The sequence below is a fragment of the Seriola dumerili genome, unplaced genomic scaffold, assembly GCF_002260705.1.
Source record: "Seriola dumerili isolate Sdu_G_001 unplaced genomic scaffold, Sdu_1.0 BDQW01000002.1, whole genome shotgun sequence".
Lineage (NCBI taxonomy): Eukaryota > Metazoa > Chordata > Actinopteri > Carangiformes > Carangidae > Seriola > Seriola dumerili.
Window position 1 is genome coordinate 7171465 of NW_019174257.1, and position 21744 is coordinate 7193208.

Consider the following 21744-nt stretch of genomic DNA (forward strand, 5'->3'; position numbering starts at 1 on the left):
GAAACTGGAGAACGGCCTACCCCCGCCCGCTCGTTATTGGGTGTCTGCAACCTCCCTCAGTTAACGGATCTCAATACTCTCTCTAGCACACTCACTCTCTTTCACCTTACTCTCACATAGCTGGGTCTCAATCAAATGAACACTGACTTGAGGAAAATCAATACAGCCTCTGGGAGAGTAGGACAACCCGTTCAGCTCTCCTTTTCCAGTCACTCATGGTTAGTGAAGGTAGTGGGTGGGTAACAGTCAGGAGAAGAGGAAAAAAAAAGCTGTATTCCTTCAGTAAACCTAAGGCAGGGTAGCATTAGAACTGTGGCCGGCATCTATCCCAAAGGCGAGTTTCCCTGCTGCTTTGCCTGCCAGTCTGTGGCCTCATCTCCTGATTCTAATGAGGGTTGCCATCGGGAAGCTGACGGCATAAACTGTCCTCACAAGGGCAGATAGCACAGAGGATGCAAGGGAGGAAACCATACAAAGAGGTTAAAGTATGAAGCAAAGTACCATGCTCTCCTCTCTTGACAGATCATCAAAGGAGATCAAATAAGTAATCAGCATATGGCTATTTCAGACAAAAGATCGAATGAAATTTATTGAGTGTAGTTACCTTTCAAAAAATACATTTTAGGCAACTATTGCTTAGGGGGAAAAAGCTTCTTAGGAGTCTCTCTTTGTGTATAATTACATCCATCTCTGTGAATCAACCCTTCAGTACAATCCAAAGTTTCTCTGTGCCATGGGTGCTAGTGTGTTTACTATGTAACAGCAGGCTTCCCTTATTTTGGTGGTCCTCTGGTCAGTGTCTGGAGCCCATGTATGCCCAGCTATTGTCTGAATCAAAACACAGACACAGGCTAGAACAACATGGGGATCTCCGCAGGAGATAATGTCACAGCTCTCTCAACACACATGGCGCTGGGGGGAAAATGTGTTTACAAGGCATCCCCAGGCAGAATGAGGTAACAACCAAGCACATCAAAATTATCTGGATGAGTTCTGCCATTAAAGTAATTTGAAGTTTAAATCCGTGTGTGCAAACTTGCCTCTCAGTGTTCTGGACTGCAAGTTGCAAAATAAGGACATTTGTAAAAGTCCAGTAGCTGATGAAAGCAATGAATGTCAATTTCCAATGCAGGCAGGTGATAGGACTCTCCAGGAGCAATGAGAGGCCAGCTGAATAACTCAGCGCTCCTCTCACTTCGGCTCCTCAGCAATCCTGTGGCAGACACTTGCAGAGAGGGGTGTGAGGATCAATCGGCAATCCACGCATTTATCCCATAAACTTGTTATTTGCAATTTTGTTGTGACATTCTGAAGTACAGGCAGGGAGAAGCTTAGCACCTTCTCCTCAAGTGCCTAATGCAACCACAGATTTTCTAACTTGTCTTCGTCCTTCCAAGTGTAGTTCTTGAGGTATGGGATCCTATAGCCTTGTTTTTTACTCCTCTCTCAGTATGTCTGTTGCCATGAACAAAACACTGGCAGCGCAACAAAAGGGGAATCCACTCTAGCAGGATAAAGAAAAGACGAAGTCTCAGTCGGAGTCCCAGTCTTAAGCAATGTCCTCTGCAAACGTCCCCCTTTTAATTCCATTAAACAGGACAACCAACCTTTTTATTAAATAAATCCTTAGATCCTGGCACACAGAAAGAGATGAATGCAATGCATCTGTCAAAAGAAGCAAGTAAAAAGCAAGAAAAAAAAAAAGATGACTGCGCTGATGGAAATGAGTTAAATCTGCAGCGAGGGAAGCGAGGGGACGAAGACTCCCTCAGCCCTGGTGCAGTGAGAAGGAGAGATGCTGTGACTGGCTTACACTTCCCTCCCTCCCTCTCCACACAATCTCTCTAGCTTGCACACTCAGTCTCTCTCTCTTTCCACACACACACACACACACACACACACACACACACACACACGCCCTCCCTCTTTTTCTTTCTCTCTCTCTCTCTCTTAGCCTCTCGCTCATTGCCCCGCCTCCTCCCCTCCCAGCTGCACCTGAGGCTCCCTGCCACATTATTCTGTCTCTCACACTGCCTCTCTCCCAGGGGTAAATTTGGATACATTTCCTATTTACATATTACTTATCTCTTCACAGTTCGATTTTCTATTAACTAAAGCCCGCCTCTCCCTCCCCTCCCTCCCCCTCACACCCCACACCCACCCCACCCCTCCTTCCCCCATCTTACTTCCCCCTCCCCTTACAGTCCCACTTCTTCCTCTCAGTCTCCCTTCTCCAAACATCCACATAGCCTCAGCATGTTAGCATAAGTATCACAGCAAATAATAACAAAATCTACATTTCATGACAGACTTATGAGTCACACATACTCTCTCTACTTTGGTGGAAAAGGGAAAGAAAATGCCTGTTAGTGTCAGTGGTCATCAGCCTTAGCCTACCACTCTCTTAAATACATTAATGTATCATGCGTACCTGATTGCACTCTATCTCCATAATCCCATGGAACATCTTGGACAGCTAATCCTGATAAAATATGTCCTCTCCCTTATCCAGTCAGGCTCCAGGTTTGTCTGGATATATTTTTATTCTTTATTTAACCAACAGATTAGCAGAGTTATGCTTGCCCCTATGTTACAGTTGCCAGGCATTTCGGCCAGTTGGGAGCATCCTCTGGCCAACAGATGATAAAGAGGATCAAGTGACAGCTAAACTGGCTCAGCAGAAAGGTGGATGGAAACAAACTGTCAAGCATCATGTCTGGGAAGGAGAATCTTGCAAAAAAAAAAAAAGAAGAAGAAAATTCAGTGCAACTTTGTTAACATTATTGTTTTCTTTTTTTTGACAATCTGAGCCTATTAAAGTCAACGAGGGGTGGCTGGCTCCAACCTAGATGGAAAATGGCTACTATGGAAAACAGCACTGCACCTGTCCTCTTCCAGGAAGACTACAGTGCTGTGACTATTTGGAAAAGGCGGTGGGGTTTTACACTATATAGACTCAACAACAAGCAGAAGACAATGCGGGGGCTGAACTGATGTGTCAGTGAGGAAGCACTGTTGCTTAAGTGAACATTTAAAGATGTACTAGGCGATCCTTTATAGCAATTTTGAATATATCCTTTCAGACTACAAGGTATATTTGCAACAGATGGACAACCGAAGATATACTATTTCAATACAAAAATCTGTGTAATTCTGGTGTTTGGTCAGTCACACATCAAACCATCATAGCTGAACATCAGTGAGGGAATGTGTCTTCCAGGGGAAAAGCCATTCACAGACAATGGCTGAACTCAGGCCTGAATGAGTGTCCTTCCGGAAGATGTAATACAATGTAATGATATTACACAAGAAAAGGTGGCATGCAGCCAACCCAATTTTTTGACACATTATCTCTTTATGACAAATCATTCAAGCCTGTGAAAATACCTTACACAGACTTGTTTACTTGAAATATGGAGGAGGCCTGCTAGAATTTCTTAATATTCAGAATAAAGGATACTTGAACTTTAGACTCCTTTTTTTGTATAGTTTTTCCAGTTTGTCAACAATAATACAACAAGAATTAGATTAGGATCATGACATTTAGCAAAATAATAGACACTCTTTGTCTACAACTTTTGAATAATGTTTACATCATATATGAGCCGTTTGTTTCCATTTGTAGGACAAAAGTATTGTCTCACTTCAATGAACATGCCAATATGATAAATATTACTACATTATTATATTATTATAATATATATAAAATATATTATTATATTATTTCATTATATTATATTGGCAAGTAATTTCTGATTCCAATAAGGTAAGGTAATGGAAATGTAGAACACAGATAACATAACATGTATTTTATAACATTATTTGGTAAATTGTTACCGGTATTACAATTTGGTCATTTCTTCATCAAGATAAAAGCAGCAAGGCAGTGATATAACTGACCAATATGTTAGAAGTTTACTGTCTGTTAACTGATGCATATGAGGTCAAAATGTCACAATAGTCTACTTAGTGAAATATGCCTTTAAGGTTTAACACAGTGTGTTTCATACAAAGTGATTTTGAACTGCAGAAAAATATGCCTGCCATACAGAAGGATGGCTCTTTAATTGTCATGGAGACCAGATATTCTTCTGCACCTGTGTTGGTTAATTTGGTCATTCAGAGAAACTGTGAAATGGAAAAAAAGAGAGATGGGTCAGAAAGAGAGGAATACTAAAAATAAAAGCAGACAAAGTGAAGACTATGGAAGTTCTGTTGTCACTGTGGAAGAAGCCAGTCAATGGAGATCTCTCAGCACAGTGCTCTTTACCTTTGGAGGTGGACACTGATGAAAAACACGACCAGAAGGCCACCGTTAATAATTCATTCTGCTCCAAAACAAAGCCAGCAGGGCCACTTGGAAACAAAGGTGGAAGCTGATTCACCTTTCACTGCCTCCCAGCATCCCACCCTCCTCCACCCCTGGGTTCCTGCTGATTCCAGTCTCAACAACAATGTGTTGGCATAAGCAGGGAGTTTACATCTACATTATAGGTGTTCAGCTGATAAGCTCACCAAGAGCAACTAACAGTACAGTGAATAAGGAGGTAGGGGGTTCACTGTGTCATTCAAGGACGCTTTTACGAGGACAAGGTTAGTAAGTCATTAAGTGAGTAAAGTAAAGTAAAGTACAATCATCATATAGCGCTAAATCAAAAAATAAAAATGAAACAAATGACAAACTTCACACTCTGGGATAATCCAAAAACATGAATGTATGTCCTGTCCGTACAAATAAGATTTCAGATGCTGTTTAAACAAGTTCACACTGCTGACCCAATTTCCAGGTTATTACACAACCAGGACCAGGATACAGATACAAGTATTGTCTACTCAGCTGTGGCCTAATTGATTTCACATTCTTGACAATATTGGATAATGATTCAGCATTTTGTTATGCTTCACAAATATTTGGGAATTGCTAATTCTTCTACTTGTAATATACGTAAGATTAAATTGGGGTACAAGCATGGCATGCAATGGCAAAGGGTACTATACCTGCAGTATGCAGTCTGTGCCCTCACTCTTATGAGTTTATCTCCACTAATTTCAGTAGCACCCTCACTGATGCCACTCTGCAACCAACTGGACCTCATCAGACTGTGTTACAGTATTCTGAAGATGTCTCCATTTACTGCGCTTTGTTGTGTGAATGCAGGTGCTTCACACTGACTGGCTTGCAACCTGATGTTTGAAAGGTTGGTTATCAATGAATTTAATGTAATTTGCATTAAAAGTAAAATGTTTGGATTTGTCATAAAATCAACCCCAACACATTTGTCCAAATGTAAAATGTAAATGTAGAGGCTTCCGTACTGTAGCTCCAATCCCAATATGGAGGGATAGGTGGTTAGTGGGGCAGATTAGTACTGGTGCACTACCTGGATGCCAACGTTCAGCTAGCACCATCAATAGACCAACACTAAGCTTGCTTAGCGGGATGAGGCCAATATTTCTATTTATCAAGAGTGGGCCAAGCTTTGTTCGGATTCAGTTCCTGGGTTGAAGGCACTGAAGAAAAAGAATCTGAAGTACTGACAACATTAGTAGTCATTGCATTTAATGCATTTTACTTGTCTGTCTTAAACACTGCACTGAATATTGAGATGTCATAGGTTGACACTATTTGCCAAAAATTGGCACTGGTTTCCATGTAGATAATGTGACGATTTAAGCACTCAATCCAATGAAAGCCAGACTGTTAGACAGTCTGCCTCTCTTGGCTCTTTGGTATCCTGGAGTATAAAGCGCCACAGACTAGCAGCGGGCTTGAGGAAAAAAAGCAAAAGAAAAAAAAAAACTGTATAGTGTGTGCACTTAACTGAAATTCTATCTCTGGATTTTGAAGTTCAAATTTTGCAGTCACCTCTCGGTGCAATTGTAGACAGTGTGAAGTTAGTTGTGTAAGACAGATGTAAATCTGTCAAAAAATGTTTTTAAATTGAACAAGTTGTGATTATGTTTTTGGAAGTAAAAGTTCTGAGAAATGTGATAAATGTATCTCCCTGAACAGAAAAATTTTCTACCATTTTCACCGCCAGTACAATGTCACCATGTACACTGCATACACTGGGATTGCTGCAGTTGCATGGTAAAGAGAGCTAAAGGTCAAAGACACGCTGCCTACTGAAATCACCATCCATCATCTTCATTTAATCTCACACCACATGGTGGTGAAGACCTTTCTGACCGCTCAGGTTGAGATATTTATATTCATTATTCTGTAGCTCCTATTGTCCTTGCACCATGCAGGTCAGGATGTAATATGGATCTTTTACTCATCTGTGAAGACTAAATGTAAACAATAAGTCTGTACTTTCAATTGAAATTAAGTTTTTGTCAAAGGAAAACAAGAATGACAAATTGATATTTGCTTAATAAATGTCACTGTATAAAATACAGGTCAAGGTTGTATTTTGCGTATGCATTCCTACCACTAACATATAGGCAATACATTTCTCATAGAGAATCATAAAATGTTTTGTTTGTTAATTGCCTTTTGTCCTGTATAATTATGTGTCACCAGTGTATGTTCATGGGTATACAGTATTATGTTGCTGATTATGCTAAATGTTTGTTTCTTCCAAACAACAGTAGTTTTAAGTTTACTGCTGCCTAAACTTCAAATTAATTGCATTACTTCTTCCCTCTCATCTTCTTTCTGTGTAGATCTTGTCTAAAATTCACTCGACACCTGTATGAAAATGTTCATGATGTTGTTCTTAACGGATATACAAGCTAGTGCAACTCTGCAGTGAGGAAGAGGAAGGAACAGAGCATGACTCTAACTGTGAGGCTACAGTCAGTATGAGGACTGAGACACAGAAGTGTTGTGACCAAAGAAGACGCTGTAGGGTGGATCTTCTTAATCCGAACTGTCATATCAATGTCAGAATGGCTAGGAGGCTATGCTAATACACACATAGTGTATGTATTCACTACTGTATGGCAGCACAGTTACATTTGTAACAAACATCCTGATTTATAAAATCGTTTTCCTACAGCTTTAGCATTTTATGTTAATTTCCATCTACAGAAAATACTCAACATTAAATAAAAAGCTTGTAAAAGGTTTTAAATTAACTGTTTCAACGACATACACTACATGCTTATGAGTGCCATAAATACTAAACCCTGTCTCATAGTTACTATTATCTCGCTAATTTGTTTAGATATATCAAAAACCATCAGACTACAGAAATACCAGATCAGATTTTTGTTGATTTTTCTTTCCAGATATGGATTTTTCATGATGTTGTTGAAGAAAGGCAATGTGTCCTTTTATGGTGCCTACTGGGTTCCTGCTGTGGATATGTGAATGGGAGCTGGAGGGCTGCATTATGGAGACACGCACAGCACCGGGAAGGGAGGGGTGCTCTGAATAGACCTATATTGTAAGGAGGGGAAAATGGAAGTGGTGTTGCTTGGCTGTGTTGTAGCCATGCAATGCAGCTGGTCCCGACAGATACTATGAAGCAGGATGGAATAGTACGGAGTGAGTGTGTGCGAATATCTTTGTGTGAGATGCTGTGATTGACAAGACTTTAGAGTCTAGTCCCTTTGTGGGTCTAAAGTTTAGACCCACAAAGGGTTTTATTTTATCCATGAATGAAGGGAGACCTCAAACTAGTGGTAGGGCACACAGCTAAGCCAAAGGAGTCATGTTTATCTGTGTGCATAATATGTATCCATGCACACATGCACACATGAATGCATGTATTTTCGGCTAGGGGTGAAAACTCTACCTCCTAAGTGTTTGAAAACATAAGAAAAACAACTTTGCTTTTAACTTTGATCACCGATGGGTTGCAAGCATCTCTACAGTTTCTGTCAATTAAACAAACATTAAAATCACCAAAGTTGGAGTTTAAATGCTTCAATAGTGATATGCATGTCAGTGTATACATACATAATACAAGAGCAACTACAGTGGATAACATTATATCAAATTTCTCATATTTTATACTTCAGCAGAACAGAGAGTATTTCCTCCAGTGTATTAGAAATGAAATAATACTGCACAAATACTATGATGTTATTGTATAAAGAAACACATGGATTGCTTTGCTGCAGTCAATTGAGATGATTTTGAGTGATTCTAATTGACAGAGAAACAAGGACTCTGCTGTTCATATTATGCTGCTGCAAGCATCAATACGCATTGCCCTCTTACACTTAAACTCAAACACCTCTCCAACTCACTAAATGGACTCTCACAGCCATCTGGTTTGAACTACCTGCATGTGTACACATGTTATATGTTGTTGGTGGGTGCAATGGTTCATGATTCATAAGTAGCTACCCACCTACCCATGGTCCAATTATCCAAATATCATATCCTTAATGAACTAAGGCAGAATGTTAAGAGACAAAGGCGAAAGGAGACTCAGAATTGTCATGGAGACAACTTCAAGCAGAGTGAAGTCCATAAGCCCTTGCAGTTACCATGGCAGCCTATCTTATGTACATTGTACTCCATGTATCTGTATGTGGGTTATCAGGCGTGGGTGTAGCATTATACCAGCCTGGCTGCATGGCTGATGCTACCTTTGATTGTACACTGACGTTAAATGTCATCGCTAAGCTGGCGCCTGGTCTGAATATGACTCAGCATCAAAATGTAAAGCACCTCTCAGTCCTGGTCTCATTTGCTCTTAGTTTTCATTACATGCTTTGTAAAGAATTCATGAAAAACTGGACTTGTTTAAGTCTTGAGTAGGAATTCCATCAAAGTTTGGGAAAGAAGTGGAAAATCACAAGATACTTAAATTGTTTACAGCTAAAAATGGTTCACCTCTTTAAACTTGTGTTCATGATGTTCTCACTAGCATTCAGCAGGCATCAGAAGGACAAAGCACAGAGGTTGAGGCCATTGCACATACACAGTACCCAAACAAAAGATGGTACAATACTATATGCAGAAACATGCTTTTGGTTTCATTTATCAATTCCTGAAAGCAATATTTATACCTACTGCATTTCTGTCTACTTAGTTAGTATAATCTGATATACAGTACATGTATTATGTTTCAGTTTGGTACTTTTGGAAGAACTAAAATCAGAATGCATGTAATATAAATTATACCCAGTGCTAATAGTTGGTACAAATCCTTTAACCCTCTTACTGGTACAGATTTGTTTAGCCATGGAGAACGCAGCAGGATGTTGTATAAAGGGACTGAAAAGAAAAGGTAAAAAGAAAAAAAAAATCAATTCCGTTTGCAAAACAATCTCCTTGGAAGACCTTCAGTTTCATACAGTATAAGGCTCCTTAAGGCCTGCTGTGGTGAAACTGCTGTTCCAGCTTCTGATTACAGCCGTTGTACCTGTGGAGAGATCCTGACCTCTGTTAACACACTGGCTGTGCTGTGAGTGAGACTGGTCTTTGGAGAGGCGGGCCTGGAAATAGCTGGCTGAGCTTTTTTAAGCTGTGGGTTCAAGCATGGCAGTACACCTTAGGCTTGTTCAGCTCTAGGGAGACGAAAAGGTTGTTCAAATGTCACTAGAAACCCCCCAACCCTGACCCCAAACACAGTGCTGCACCAGCTGAGAAAGGAGTTATTTGTGAATTTGTCCCAGATGCCCTAAGGCCATGGCGTGTGTGACAGAGTGTGTATTTGTGACTTTGTGTGCGATGACTGTAAATGAGAGCAGTACAACACTGAACATGACACTTGCGATCTATGATATCAAGCTAGCCGGCCAAGGGCCACATGCTGCTAAATGGTGAGTACATTGGACTAAAAGATCATTTTAGATGCTTGTAACATTATTTATGACCTCAGAAAATAATACATAGGCCTACATGTGGTCAATGGATTATGAGAGGGCATCTCCTCATCTTATGGTATCACATCCATCTACTAGAGTCCGAATTCAACAGTGGTTTGGGTGCTACATTATTACAAGTGGTGGTAACTTAAGACACTCAAGGGAAGTCCATGGGTCTGTCTGTGTGTTTTTGTGTGTGTGTAAAAACTTGTAAAATCAAAATCGTCACGTGGGGCAACAGAAAAAGAGATGTGATCTGAATCAAATTTAAAATGACATACAAATAGGACGTAAAGCCTTGAACACGGTAAAGCACATCCATAGCACTTGTCTGAACATGGCACATTCTAGCAGGAGCTTAGACACAGAATACAGACCTCACTAGGTTTGAAATTCTGCAACCCTTTCTCTATTTTCTATCTAAACTAATTCTTTGTGACACTAACATGGGACAACTACAGTAGATTATATTAGAAAAAGAAATGCACAGGATTAATTCCTAAGGGTGAAATTCTTCTCATTAAGATAAACCCCTGACTTTTTAAGACCTTAACAATGCTATTTGGGAGCAGCTATAACAAAAAACTTTCTGTTTCATGTACATATGCTGTACCTCATGTTTCTGTAGAAAAGCAGTCTATCATAATAAGGCTTTTGTTGAATCTACAACTCAAAATCACAAGCACAAGAAAAACAGAAATCTGTATTGATGATGTACTGTACGTTTAGGACTAGAAACCACACATAGTTTACCACCACAATCAGTTGTTGGTCACCAACACAAAGCCTGCCCAAAACCCCATATGATACATAGTGCTGAATTATGACACCAGTACCCCTTCCATAAGGGCGACAGTCCAGTCACTTAGAATTCAATCAGCATTAACGTTGTCACAGAGCCCAGACAACAGACATTAATAAGCTCCACATCGCCCTCGCCAATGCTGTCATTTGCCTCTCTTCCCTCGACCCCTCCCTCCTCCATCTTCCCTCAATTCCATTCATTTGGTGCTGCTATTAATAGCCTGGCCACCCGCCTATCAATACCATCACTACTCTGGTAAGACAGGGTATGTGGGCGTGGCCAAGCCAGAGGAATGAGAATTAATGAGCTTGGTCTTATGTAATGTAAGAGAGGGAGACAGAGAGAGGCATAGAAAAACATGGCTCATATGACAGAGAATAAGAAGAGTATAAGAAATGAAGAAAGATGGCACATAAGACAAACAAGTGAGGGACTGTGAGAGGGAAAAGAAGGATAGAGAAGTGGGGTATGAAGTACAAAAGAAAAAATGTCCCAATTTAAGAGTTAATGATGGTGAGAGAAACAGAAATATTCAGAAAGACAAAAAGAGAAATTTACACCGCAGGTGAAAGACAACTAAAAATATGTGACTCGGGAAAGAGAGAAAACTGCCAGCTCTCTTGACGTTTACACACATTCCTTTTCTCCAATTCTCCCCTCAGTGACTACAACCTCATATTTATGGGTCCACATTCTTCCATCTCTCCATTTTTCTTCTTTCTATCTATCCTCCTCTCTCTGCTTATTGATCGAGACAGGTAGTTCCACCCATCTCTGTGCAGCAAAGAGAAAGACTATTGTATTATCCATAAAAGCAAGGATCTCTGTCTGCTTTGAGTGTTTATATCACCTCCTCCTACCGCTGCTGCTGCTGCTGCTGTCTGGTCCAGTGGGGCTTTGTCACTCTACTTATTGGTTTACAAATGTTTTACTAGGCATCCAAGGATGGGTCACAGACCTTGGTTACACAACTGCTCAATCACATTTGGAGATTTTAGTTTTACTATAGAAAACTGGCAAATCACTGACATCTCTAAAAAGATTAACACATATAACAAGAAACTAAGGCAGTTATACCATCAAAGCATCAATATATTGTAGAGGATTTTATATTAATCTGTTGTTTGCTTTTAATAAAACAATGTGTACATTGTTGATGAAATCATAATATGCTTATAACTAAGTGACTTTTTCATAAAATTTGCTGTGCAACATTACAGAAGAACAGACTGAACTTATGATATTGTTTGAAGGCCACAACTCCTTATATGGTAGACATCCCGGAACAGAAGTAAGACAAAAAAACGAGGAAGAGAGTAGGGTATTGTCTCTCTTTGTGTGAATCTCTCACAGATCCACCACCACGAGGGCTGTCCCGCGTAGGAGAGTCAGATAACACGAGGTGAAACAAAACAGAGAACACGTGGAGGAGCAAAACAAGAAGACAGCGGCATGGACTGATAAGAGAATCAACCCACATTGTTTTATTTTTTTCTGTGTAAGAATATGAAAAGACTGGGTCAGGAAGAGGTAGGCAGTCAGACTTCATGAACTGGCGCAACTGCATGTTGTTGTCAGGGAGAGATAGTTTGGCCCAGAGCTCTGTAACGATCTCCTTTTTCTAATGCTATATTGCTGTTAGCTTTAATAAATACTGGGATTTGAACTTTGAAAGAGTGTCCTGTTTCCTTCATCAAACCAACACGCGAGTTCAGGAGACGAACTCAACAATATCAAGTAGTCACAGATATTTCCATCATAATCATGCAACCCACTGTGCCACTAACTCAAAGGTGTCTCCATGTGACAGAATTGCATAAAGCAGTAGTCTCATGCAGTGCAGCTCATAATTATTGATTGACTGATTGATTGAATTTATTTGATGATTAAAGCAATAAATTTAATACTTCACTGCAGTCCTTAAATTAATTTTATATTTTTCTTTGTATGACTAATACACCCACAGTTGAATTTCACTTACTTATTCTTTTGAAAATGCCTTACTTTTGGGTGTGACAATTTGGGTGTCTGGGCCACCCATTTTGGATGATATGTTTATTGTTTTGTTGTTCTAGAGTTGTAAAAGAACATGAAAAAATGTGTGAATTGTAAACTGAAATCCATTTATTTTGTTAGTGGTCTAAGGATACTTTCACACCTAACCTGTCTGGTTTGGTTCTAATGAACTCTGCTGTGCTCGCACGTTTCGTTTGGTTAATTTCAGATGGTATTTCAACATACCATCATCACAACAGAGAAACATCAATAAACACATTAAGGTTCAGTAAAGTACTAAAGTGACTTGCTGTCCTTATAGTGCTGATGATACAGAATGACAGTGAGTTACCTGTAAGTCTATGTGACTTCATGCTTGCAGCTCTTGGTTCGTTTGTAAGAAGCCAAAGTGAATTTGGACCAGAGCACATTAAATGGACAACAGAAAGTGACCGCAGTCAGCAGCAGATCATAACCTAAAGAACACACAATAGTAAAATACAGCCCAAAATTTCATTTTGAACTCCTGCACGCTCTCTGGGAGGCCAAAGGGCCAGCACAAACTGTAATAGTCCAGAGACAGTACCACATGCATTTAAATGTCACAGCTCAGTGAGAGAGTGTTCTCCAACATGACACATAGTTCAGACAAACAGCTGTAGTGGCAATAGCAGTATCAGTGATGTTAGTACTATTAGATAATCTAGAGTAGTCCCAATAAGGAAATATGTTTCCCAACTTATTTTCAACACTCACACCACTCATCATTTTTCCACTTAAACTCAACCAAGACTTGATTGTCAACTACTGTATGGTGTAAACACACACACACACACACTATAGTGTATATGCTAAAGGTTCATATCTCCGTAGGCAACTAACTATAGACCAAATTCTAGACTAATGAAATGATACGCAAGTACATGTAGAATTACTCGCAGGTGTCCCTCCATGATCTGTGTGTGCGTTTACCTTGGTGATGAGGATGCGGTAATGCTCAAGCAGGTCGTGGTTGTCGTGGCAACCGGCCAGCAGCTGCCAGACTTCAGCTCTGAGCGGCTCAGGAATGCCACTGCGAACCAATGAGGGCAGACCCTTCGGACGAGTGGACAAGTTTGCATGCCTGATATACACACACACACACACACACACAGAGGTAAATGCATTATTTTATAATCTAATTTAATCCAATTCCGTCCCTTTAAATATTAATTTGAACTGCAGCTGGACATATTTCATGATCGTTTTTTTTATTATGTTCTTTGAAAGAAACGGTGACATTTGGGCAGTGGCTGCAAAAAGACTAATTAAGTGCAGCGTTACATGCTTCTCACAATGACATATAAATGTTGCACTGACATTAACACTATTTTGTCTCAAGAACAACAGTTATTAACTGTAGAATGATTAGTTTTTTTTCCCTCACTATTCTGGCCAGGTAGGGAGGGCTGACTGAACACCTTGTTTTCTATTCCTACTGGTACTGGTGCACACACACAGTTACACAATTATAGTAGCTTAGGTTCACTGCCTCGCTAACATGTACTAAAATTACAATATGAACTACAGTATTGAGTACAATAGTCAGACATGTACAGACTGATAGCATTATCAACTACAGTATTAATTATAGTACTACCACCTCTTTAAGTACATTATTGAGTATGGTATTGAGTACAATACAAAATACAATTCTATAGTCTAGAGTATTAACTGCAGTGCTGTCATGCTGTTAGCATTCTCCCACATGAGAAAATATTCTGCTTTTGAAAACACAATGTCAGCTCTTTTTAATGATGCTTGAAATCTCATCATAATGCATTTATTGAGGCCATATGAAAGCAATTTCCCAATGAACTACTTTACTTCATTGTGCTGATGCAACAGCAAGAAAACAGGCTGTGAAATCAAATGAAAAGCCAGAAATATCTTTTATTCAGTTAATTATGCCAATGTCTGTACCTAAAGCGGTATGTATCACTCCTGGTTGTTGTATATGCATGAAGCATTAGAATAATGACAGTATGTGTTATAGCAGATAAATGAAGGACCATATCTGAATGGAACTGTTTTCCATGCAAATTGAGACGATAAAACAATCAAACAACAACAATGGAGAGGACCAAACTCCTGCACTGTAAATCACAGTCTGTATGAGGCATAGTGCACCTGATTTACTTTTCAGCATCAATTTGTCTTTTGCACAAGATGAACAGACTCCGATGGTATGTTTACACTAGTTTGCACTCCATTTTCTGTTTCTATTATCTTTGCTGTTTCCTATTGGAAATTAATGATGCTCTGTTACCTATATATGATAGGTCTTCTGTGGCAATGTTTAAGTACAACACCTGTGAATGCACATTCCCCATGTCTGTGTTGCAGTCTATATTTCATTGCCATACTGATCTAAACCATCGTCCTACTGTGTGTCGTTTTTTTTTTTTTAATTTCCATTTCTCCTTGTCTCTCTTTACCTCCCTATTTCTCTTATTTTTATCCAGTTGTATATAAATTGTGTTATAACTTGTCACTTCCTCCTACTATCTTAGTGTACCTGTTTTCAGATCTATTTCCAGATTCCAAATGTCTGTCCCCATATCTAGTCTAAATGTTTTTGTCATTTTCACATTTCTCAGTCTGTCTGTCTCTTTTGAAGCCTCACCATCTGTTGAGGATTCCTCCCCAGGACTCAAGGATTTTCTCAGGACAGTCTTTGGAAACATCTCCAGTCCCACTGGAGATTTCACTGTCACTATCTGCAGGAAACACAAACACACCCAGATATTAACAGACATTTAGAATTTAGACATGCTGCATAAATGTTTCCTTCCTCACATCTATAACCTTTGCCCACATGAAAACAGTACTCAGACCAACGCCTTGGTGACAAGGTTTTTTAACACTGTCTAAAACTGAATGTACTTTCTTTGTATTTCATTGTTACACAGCTTTAAGTACACATTCAAAGACAAGAAGACACGCTGTTTGGTCTTAAAGATGTTTCACCACGTTTCAGTAGATCTAGTGTGGGTCACCTGTAGTTTCCAGATTGAAACTTTTAAAACTTGTTAATATTGATGCCACACAGTCAAATGGAGGCAGGAGTGCCTGTGCAGTGCCTACACCTTCCATTATTGCTATTCTTCTGTCTGGTGGTTCGTGAGGCAGACAAGAGGCAATCAGCAGAGCGAACCACTTGTGTTTAGATGCAGGAGCACTAATTGACTGTCTGGCCTGCTCTGCTGCTGGAGAGATGAAGTGATCCCCACACAGAGACCGCCCACTGGAACAAACACACACAGTCCACACACAGATTCACACAGTATGTCTAGCACACACCGACAAAATATGTAGTTTATATTACTGCTGTAGCACCACATGTGTATATACTGTACGTAATACACACAATCAGATGTTGAAATGTCTTACACATCCAAAAAAACAAATGGATAGTGACTCACACACTCGTTTTTTCCAGAGTTAATCCATCTTCTCCTTAAGTTTTAAATTGAAGTGGATGTTGATAAAGCAAACACAAGGCAAAGAAAATCTGTCTACAGTATATATATTGAGACGGAGACAAACTGATTACTCCTTTACCTCAGAGGATTTGTGGTAAGCTGAATAATCAGTCCAAAAACACCACACAGCCGGCTCATCTTTTTCCTATTATTATTATTTTGTATTATTGTAAATGAATGAGAATATTTATAAAAAAAATTACAATGAATATGTCTCTTTTTGCCCTTGTCTTTAAAGAAAACCTGGGCTGAATAAATTATGTTGCAACAGTCTGATGGCCTAGATGTAAAAGTGCTGTAGGTGTTTCCACAATTTTAAAAAGCTTTGTGAAGTACAGCCATCTTTCTCTTAGGGTGTCTATAAGTCTCATCTTGTCAAATTTCTTTTAAATCTCCTTTCGCTACCTGACATAAACATGAAAAAGTACAGTGGTGGCAATGAAAATGTCAGGGCATGTGATTAGGCTTCAGTGTAATCTCAACAACAAAACCAAACATTCCTCAAGTGTTTGAAGCCTTTACTGAGACCTTAACATTATATATAAGTTAAGACATTTTCTTCCGGAACATGCAGCCACTATGCTCAATGCACTGCTGCTCCTATACATCCTCACAGCCTCAGCAGGAGCTTTTCAGGTCTTTATAAATGCTTGATGAGCCCTTTCAAATGGTTCAGACACAGCACAAAGCTGCTGCCTCTGTTCTCAGATTGGCTAAGGCCACGTGGCGAGGAAGCGTGAGTCCAATGCCACTGCCAACTTACCAGGTGATGAAAGAAACTGTGAAGACGAGGCCATTACTGTTACCTTTTAATCTGGAGAGGGGCTGTGCATTCACTGTGGGATTACTTTCAAATAGGATCTCTCTGATGCTGAAGCCATTGGTGGATTGGTTTTGTCTACATTAAAGCAGCAGAAATTCCCTACTAGCATCATGAGGATATCTATTTTAACACACTTGTTTTTTTAGTGTGCTTTGCACTTTCAACCCTCACCTCTTAATTGACAGGAGGGTACTTCTTATCTCATCCTGTCATATCACACAGATTCAAGACGGTTCCTGTTGTAATTTTTAGAGCAGATGGACTGTATGAAATATATATAAAATAGGAACACACAGTATTTGTGTGTGTGCATGCACATGTCTATAAGAAAGGGGAACAAAAAACACAAAAAGCAACCATTACAAAAGCATGCTGTGAAAGGAAAAGCAAAGAAAAAAAAGAATTTCAGCTTCAGGTCTATTTTTCACATTCACAGCTTCTAAAAAGAAAAAAAAAATCCTCCGCATGAATTGAGTGTGTGTGTGTGTGTGTGTGTGTTCGCAGCAGTGGCATCTACACTGGGAGTGTATTCATTTCTGTACACAATGAGGCTGACCTCCAGCTCCACGGCCCTGAGCGCCTCCAATTTCAGGTCTGGGGGAGGAGAGGGGCGTTATAGAAAAAGCCCTCTGAATGGCTCCCACGGTGGCAGTTGAAAGCCGTCAGCTCCGGCCTTGGCGGCTGACTCGTGACTTTGGATGAGTCGGCAGCTAGACATTGGGGGGATGGTTTTTGCTTCCCGCTCTGTTCATACATTTTAGTGCTTCAAGGTGAAAAAAGCAGAAGACTGTTGACAGAGGCAAAGGAGTGAAAGGCAACTCAATAAAATGAAGAGGAGCCTCCATTGTTGGATGCTGCTGTCACAAGTTAGAAAAACTTTCTCTTTTTTTTTTGTCTTTTGCCTTTATTTGATAGTTAACAGTCAATAGGCAGACAGGAAACATGGGGAGGGAGAGAAGGATCATCATGACACGCAACAAAGGTCCTCGGCTAGAATCAAACCATGAACTGGTTATGTGCATAGACTGTAAATAAAGATGGACGTAGCCTCCGTGACGTCACCCATAGATTTCTGAAGAGTGATTTTGAAGCTCAGAGTGGGCCATTCCGTCGTCACCATCTTGCCAGTACCTGACTCCGCCGAACTTCCAGCTAATTCAAAAATGGTCAAAGAGGAGGGGCGTTTGTTGAGCCAAGACTTCGGTGCAAGCTGTCACTCAAAGCGGCACGCCCTAAATTGTACATAACTTGTAATAAAATGTAAACAGGTGCGTTATATAAAAATTCACCCCCTGTACAGTTGTCATGAAGGAGGAAATTATCTATAGAGACCAAAACAGTTTTTTTTTTTAACAGGCTGTAAACATTCTGCTGTAAAGTTGGACATATTAACATGGGAGTCTGTGGGGATTGACTCGTTGTTGGAGCAAGCCTCAAGCGGCATTTCAAAGAAGTGCAGTTTTTGGTACTTCTGTGTTGGCTTCATTATTCAACCTCTGAGATTTCTGCTTGGTTATTTGTCAAGCAACAATTTGGCTACCAGAGTTCTCCTAGAAAAACACTTTTTAAAAAAAAAAAGGTTAAGTTTTCTTTTCGAGGAAAAAAAAAAGAAGCTTTTTTCCAGGTTTTTATTTTGTTCATTCACTTTCATGTGGGTTGATATTGATGTTGATATTCCACTGCGGTGTTTTGATCGTGATAACATAAAACTGGAGGCTTTTGTATCCTGTTAGAGTGTTAGCGGTTTCCCATGTGGGTGGGACTAATTAACCTGTGTATTATCCACCGAGGCTATTTCTTTGTATTTGGCTATATAAAATAAATAATACTGTGATTAGTAGATGTCATGCATATTTAGTAGATGTCATATCACACACACACACACACACACACACACACACACACACACACACAAATGAACACTGAAATGTGCACTTTCATCCTAACCAGTATTATCATGAAGCGTGCAGTCTGAATTGTGGCCAGGCCTAATCTGCGACACCTGCACTACCGAGCCAGTGGTCAGGTGGAAATGCCAGTCTGTTTATATTAGTGGGCTGAAACTGGGTCATGTTTGGGAACCACTGGAGTCTAACAGCCAGTGTTGGGGCTGTTAATGTTACTGCTGTTTTGCCTCCATTCCTCTGACATATCTGCCATTATTGACAGGAAAATATTAACTCTGTTCCAGCTTTCCACCTTAACTGGTCCTGTTGAAATTTCATAGATTCAGTGTTTTAGTCAAGACATCGCAAGCAACTTGGTCACAAGTCACTCTGTTCTGAATGATGGTCATTGGTGCAAATGATCTGTTTGCAAGGGTGCAGACATACAAAACTGTTTAATATATTATTTTAGATTTAATACATATAATCAACTGGCAGTATTCAGCTGGTAAGAATATGGAATGGTCATATTTAATATATGAAAATAAAAACTCAGATCTAAACAAATAACCTTTGATGGTCTGGTCTGTTCGACTGAAACAGGCTGTTCATTTCCTTGTGGTGGGGTGTTTGATGGTGCTTGACACTGCAGTGCTGCAGTGCAATAAGCAATCAAGCCCTAACAGGGTTGGGCAGGGCTCCACACAAAACCAATCACGTTTGACACACAAGCACATACATACGTGTTTCCACAATCACTTACACACAACCCACATGAACACATGTTCAAACATACAAGTACTGTTCATTGAAAATGCTCATGTTTTTGGTGAATGGTGAGCGTAATGGATCTGTTTGCTTCTAATAAATATGAGCCAGAAGGTGGCGGTAATGCACCAAAAAGCTGTTAGCCAACAGCTGAAAGCATCAGCAGAAGAAGAACTGAGTTTTATGGCACCTGACTTGCGAACTGAAATCATAGCACATCTTTCAGCTAGCGGCTGTAATGAAGTCAGTTGTGGAGCCTGTGCCAGCCTGTAATCGATTTTATGTTTTGGATCTGCTGCATAATTTGGTTCACGCAGGCTAAATAAAATTTCCATTGCATCTATAGTGTGCCTTTACTGCATCTCTTTTTGTAAACCGATCTGTTTTGAGTTGTCCTGCTTTATGACACATTGTTCAAGTGGTAAAACATATACTCCCATCAAAAGTAAAAATAGTAGTATACAGTAATGTGCCAATGATTGGTGCCTGGGCGATGGGTGGGTAGGAGCGAGTTCTACTGAAGAAGAAGCTTAGAGCAGTTCATAAAAAATTTAAAAAACAGAGGAAATGAGTGTGAACTAGTTGATTTTTTGTGACTATGAATTCAAAGTTGTGAACTATGATCGTGATCTATTTCATTTTAATCTGTTTGAACTGAACTTTGAGCTTGCTCTCTCTCTTTTTGGTTTGTCACTATGAGGAGTTTGAGTTAGATTGATGAAGGAAAAATGTAGATGAGGCATTCATGCCAGGAAGGAAAAAAAGAAAAAGAAAAATCTGCTGGCTATATGCAATGTAAAGCAAATTCTCCCTCCGACAAGCTATTTGTGGTAAATCAATTTTTTTTTCTTTTTGGTGCCTCTGAAGGTTCACAGGAGTGTCCTATTTTTCTCCGATATTGAGGCAATGTGGGATTTGTACAGCGATACGCAATGCAAGGTCACATTTTTCAATCAAACAAGATTTGGAAGACAAATTATGTTGAGTTGTAGCATGTGTATGTGTGTGTATGTGTGTGTATGTGTGTGTATGTGTGTGTATGTGTGTGTATGTGTGTGTCTGTGTTTGTGCGCCTGTGTGTAAATTTGGGGGGAAGGCATTCTACAGAAGAAATATGGCATCTTATCACTGACGTACAGAGACAGAGAAAACCTGGGTGGCTCTCCACAGATTTAAAGAATTTAGAAGTATTATATATTAGTGATTATGTACTGCAGTACTTTTAGTACATATTGCAAATCATTAACTTAACCAACAGGAAGAGGGGTAGAAACCCAGTAACTAAGGAGAGAGCAGGAGAGAAAGAGGGAGACCTTCATACCTTCATCAGCCTCCTCTTCCTCAGTGGGCGAGGTCAGTCGTCCTCTTCCTTCATTGCTTCTCTCTGCCTCCCTCTGAAGACTCATCACCTCATACACAGCATCACTCTGACCCACCCTCTCTGGTGCCTGCTGTATACACAAACACACACACAGACAGAGACACACGATCAGACCCCAAAGGCAAATCATTTTATAAATGTAGAAGACTTTTGAAAAAATGTTTAATCAAGAAAATAAATTTAAAAATACCTTAATGAAGCTATTATACCATGTTAGCAAACAAGCAGAGTTTTGCAAATTTACATTCAACTTCATGGATCATCAATACAAAATGTGACAAAATACACTTATGTTTCTTCATATTACATGATCACACAAGGGTGGTCCCACTGACAAATTTCAAAGACATTAAATTATTAACAAACTGATCAATAGATTTGACAAGTAATTTTTCTTTTGATTGTAAAGGTTTGTTTTACTAGTGTTTGTAAGCACCAACATAAAAAAGATCAAGTTTATTATAAGTGTCACATTAGTATCATATTTTATTGTATGTAGACTCAAAAGGGACCCAACAGGAATTCATAGACAACTGAACAACTACTAGTAGGCAGGTGGCTGAAACACAGGCTCAATTAAATGGCAACAATGAGCTGTCAACCAGCCAAAAAAAAAAAAAAAAAGAAAAAAACCAGGATTCTTGGTGCTGAAGAGGGGTGTTTAGATAGTAGATTGTTGGTCCCTTCAATGTTAGGACAGACAGTGAGGAGCCAGTGTGAAAGCACGTAATATTAAATAAGGCCCAGAGTTAGGAAGCCTAGCACTGAGTTCCTCCAAACAGCAGAGCCTC

At 39.7% G+C, this 21744-nt stretch overlaps 1 protein-coding gene across 2 annotated transcripts in view; it reads right to left on the reverse strand.

The window, feature by feature from the left end:
- The window catches only part of rabgap1l (RAB GTPase activating protein 1 like), a 115407-nt gene that overhangs the window by 72540 nt on the left and 21123 nt on the right, over nucleotides 1–21744 (reverse strand). For both annotated transcript variants that reach the window (XM_022754363.1, XM_022754450.1), the window contains exons 11-13: nucleotides 20894–21023; nucleotides 15237–15330; nucleotides 13544–13694 (exon numbers count right to left, since the gene is read on the reverse strand). In XM_022754363.1, the coding sequence (XP_022610084.1) occupies nucleotides 13544–13694; nucleotides 15237–15330; nucleotides 20894–21023 (375 nt within the window). The remainder of the gene's footprint in view (nucleotides 1–13543; nucleotides 13695–15236; nucleotides 15331–20893; nucleotides 21024–21744) is intronic.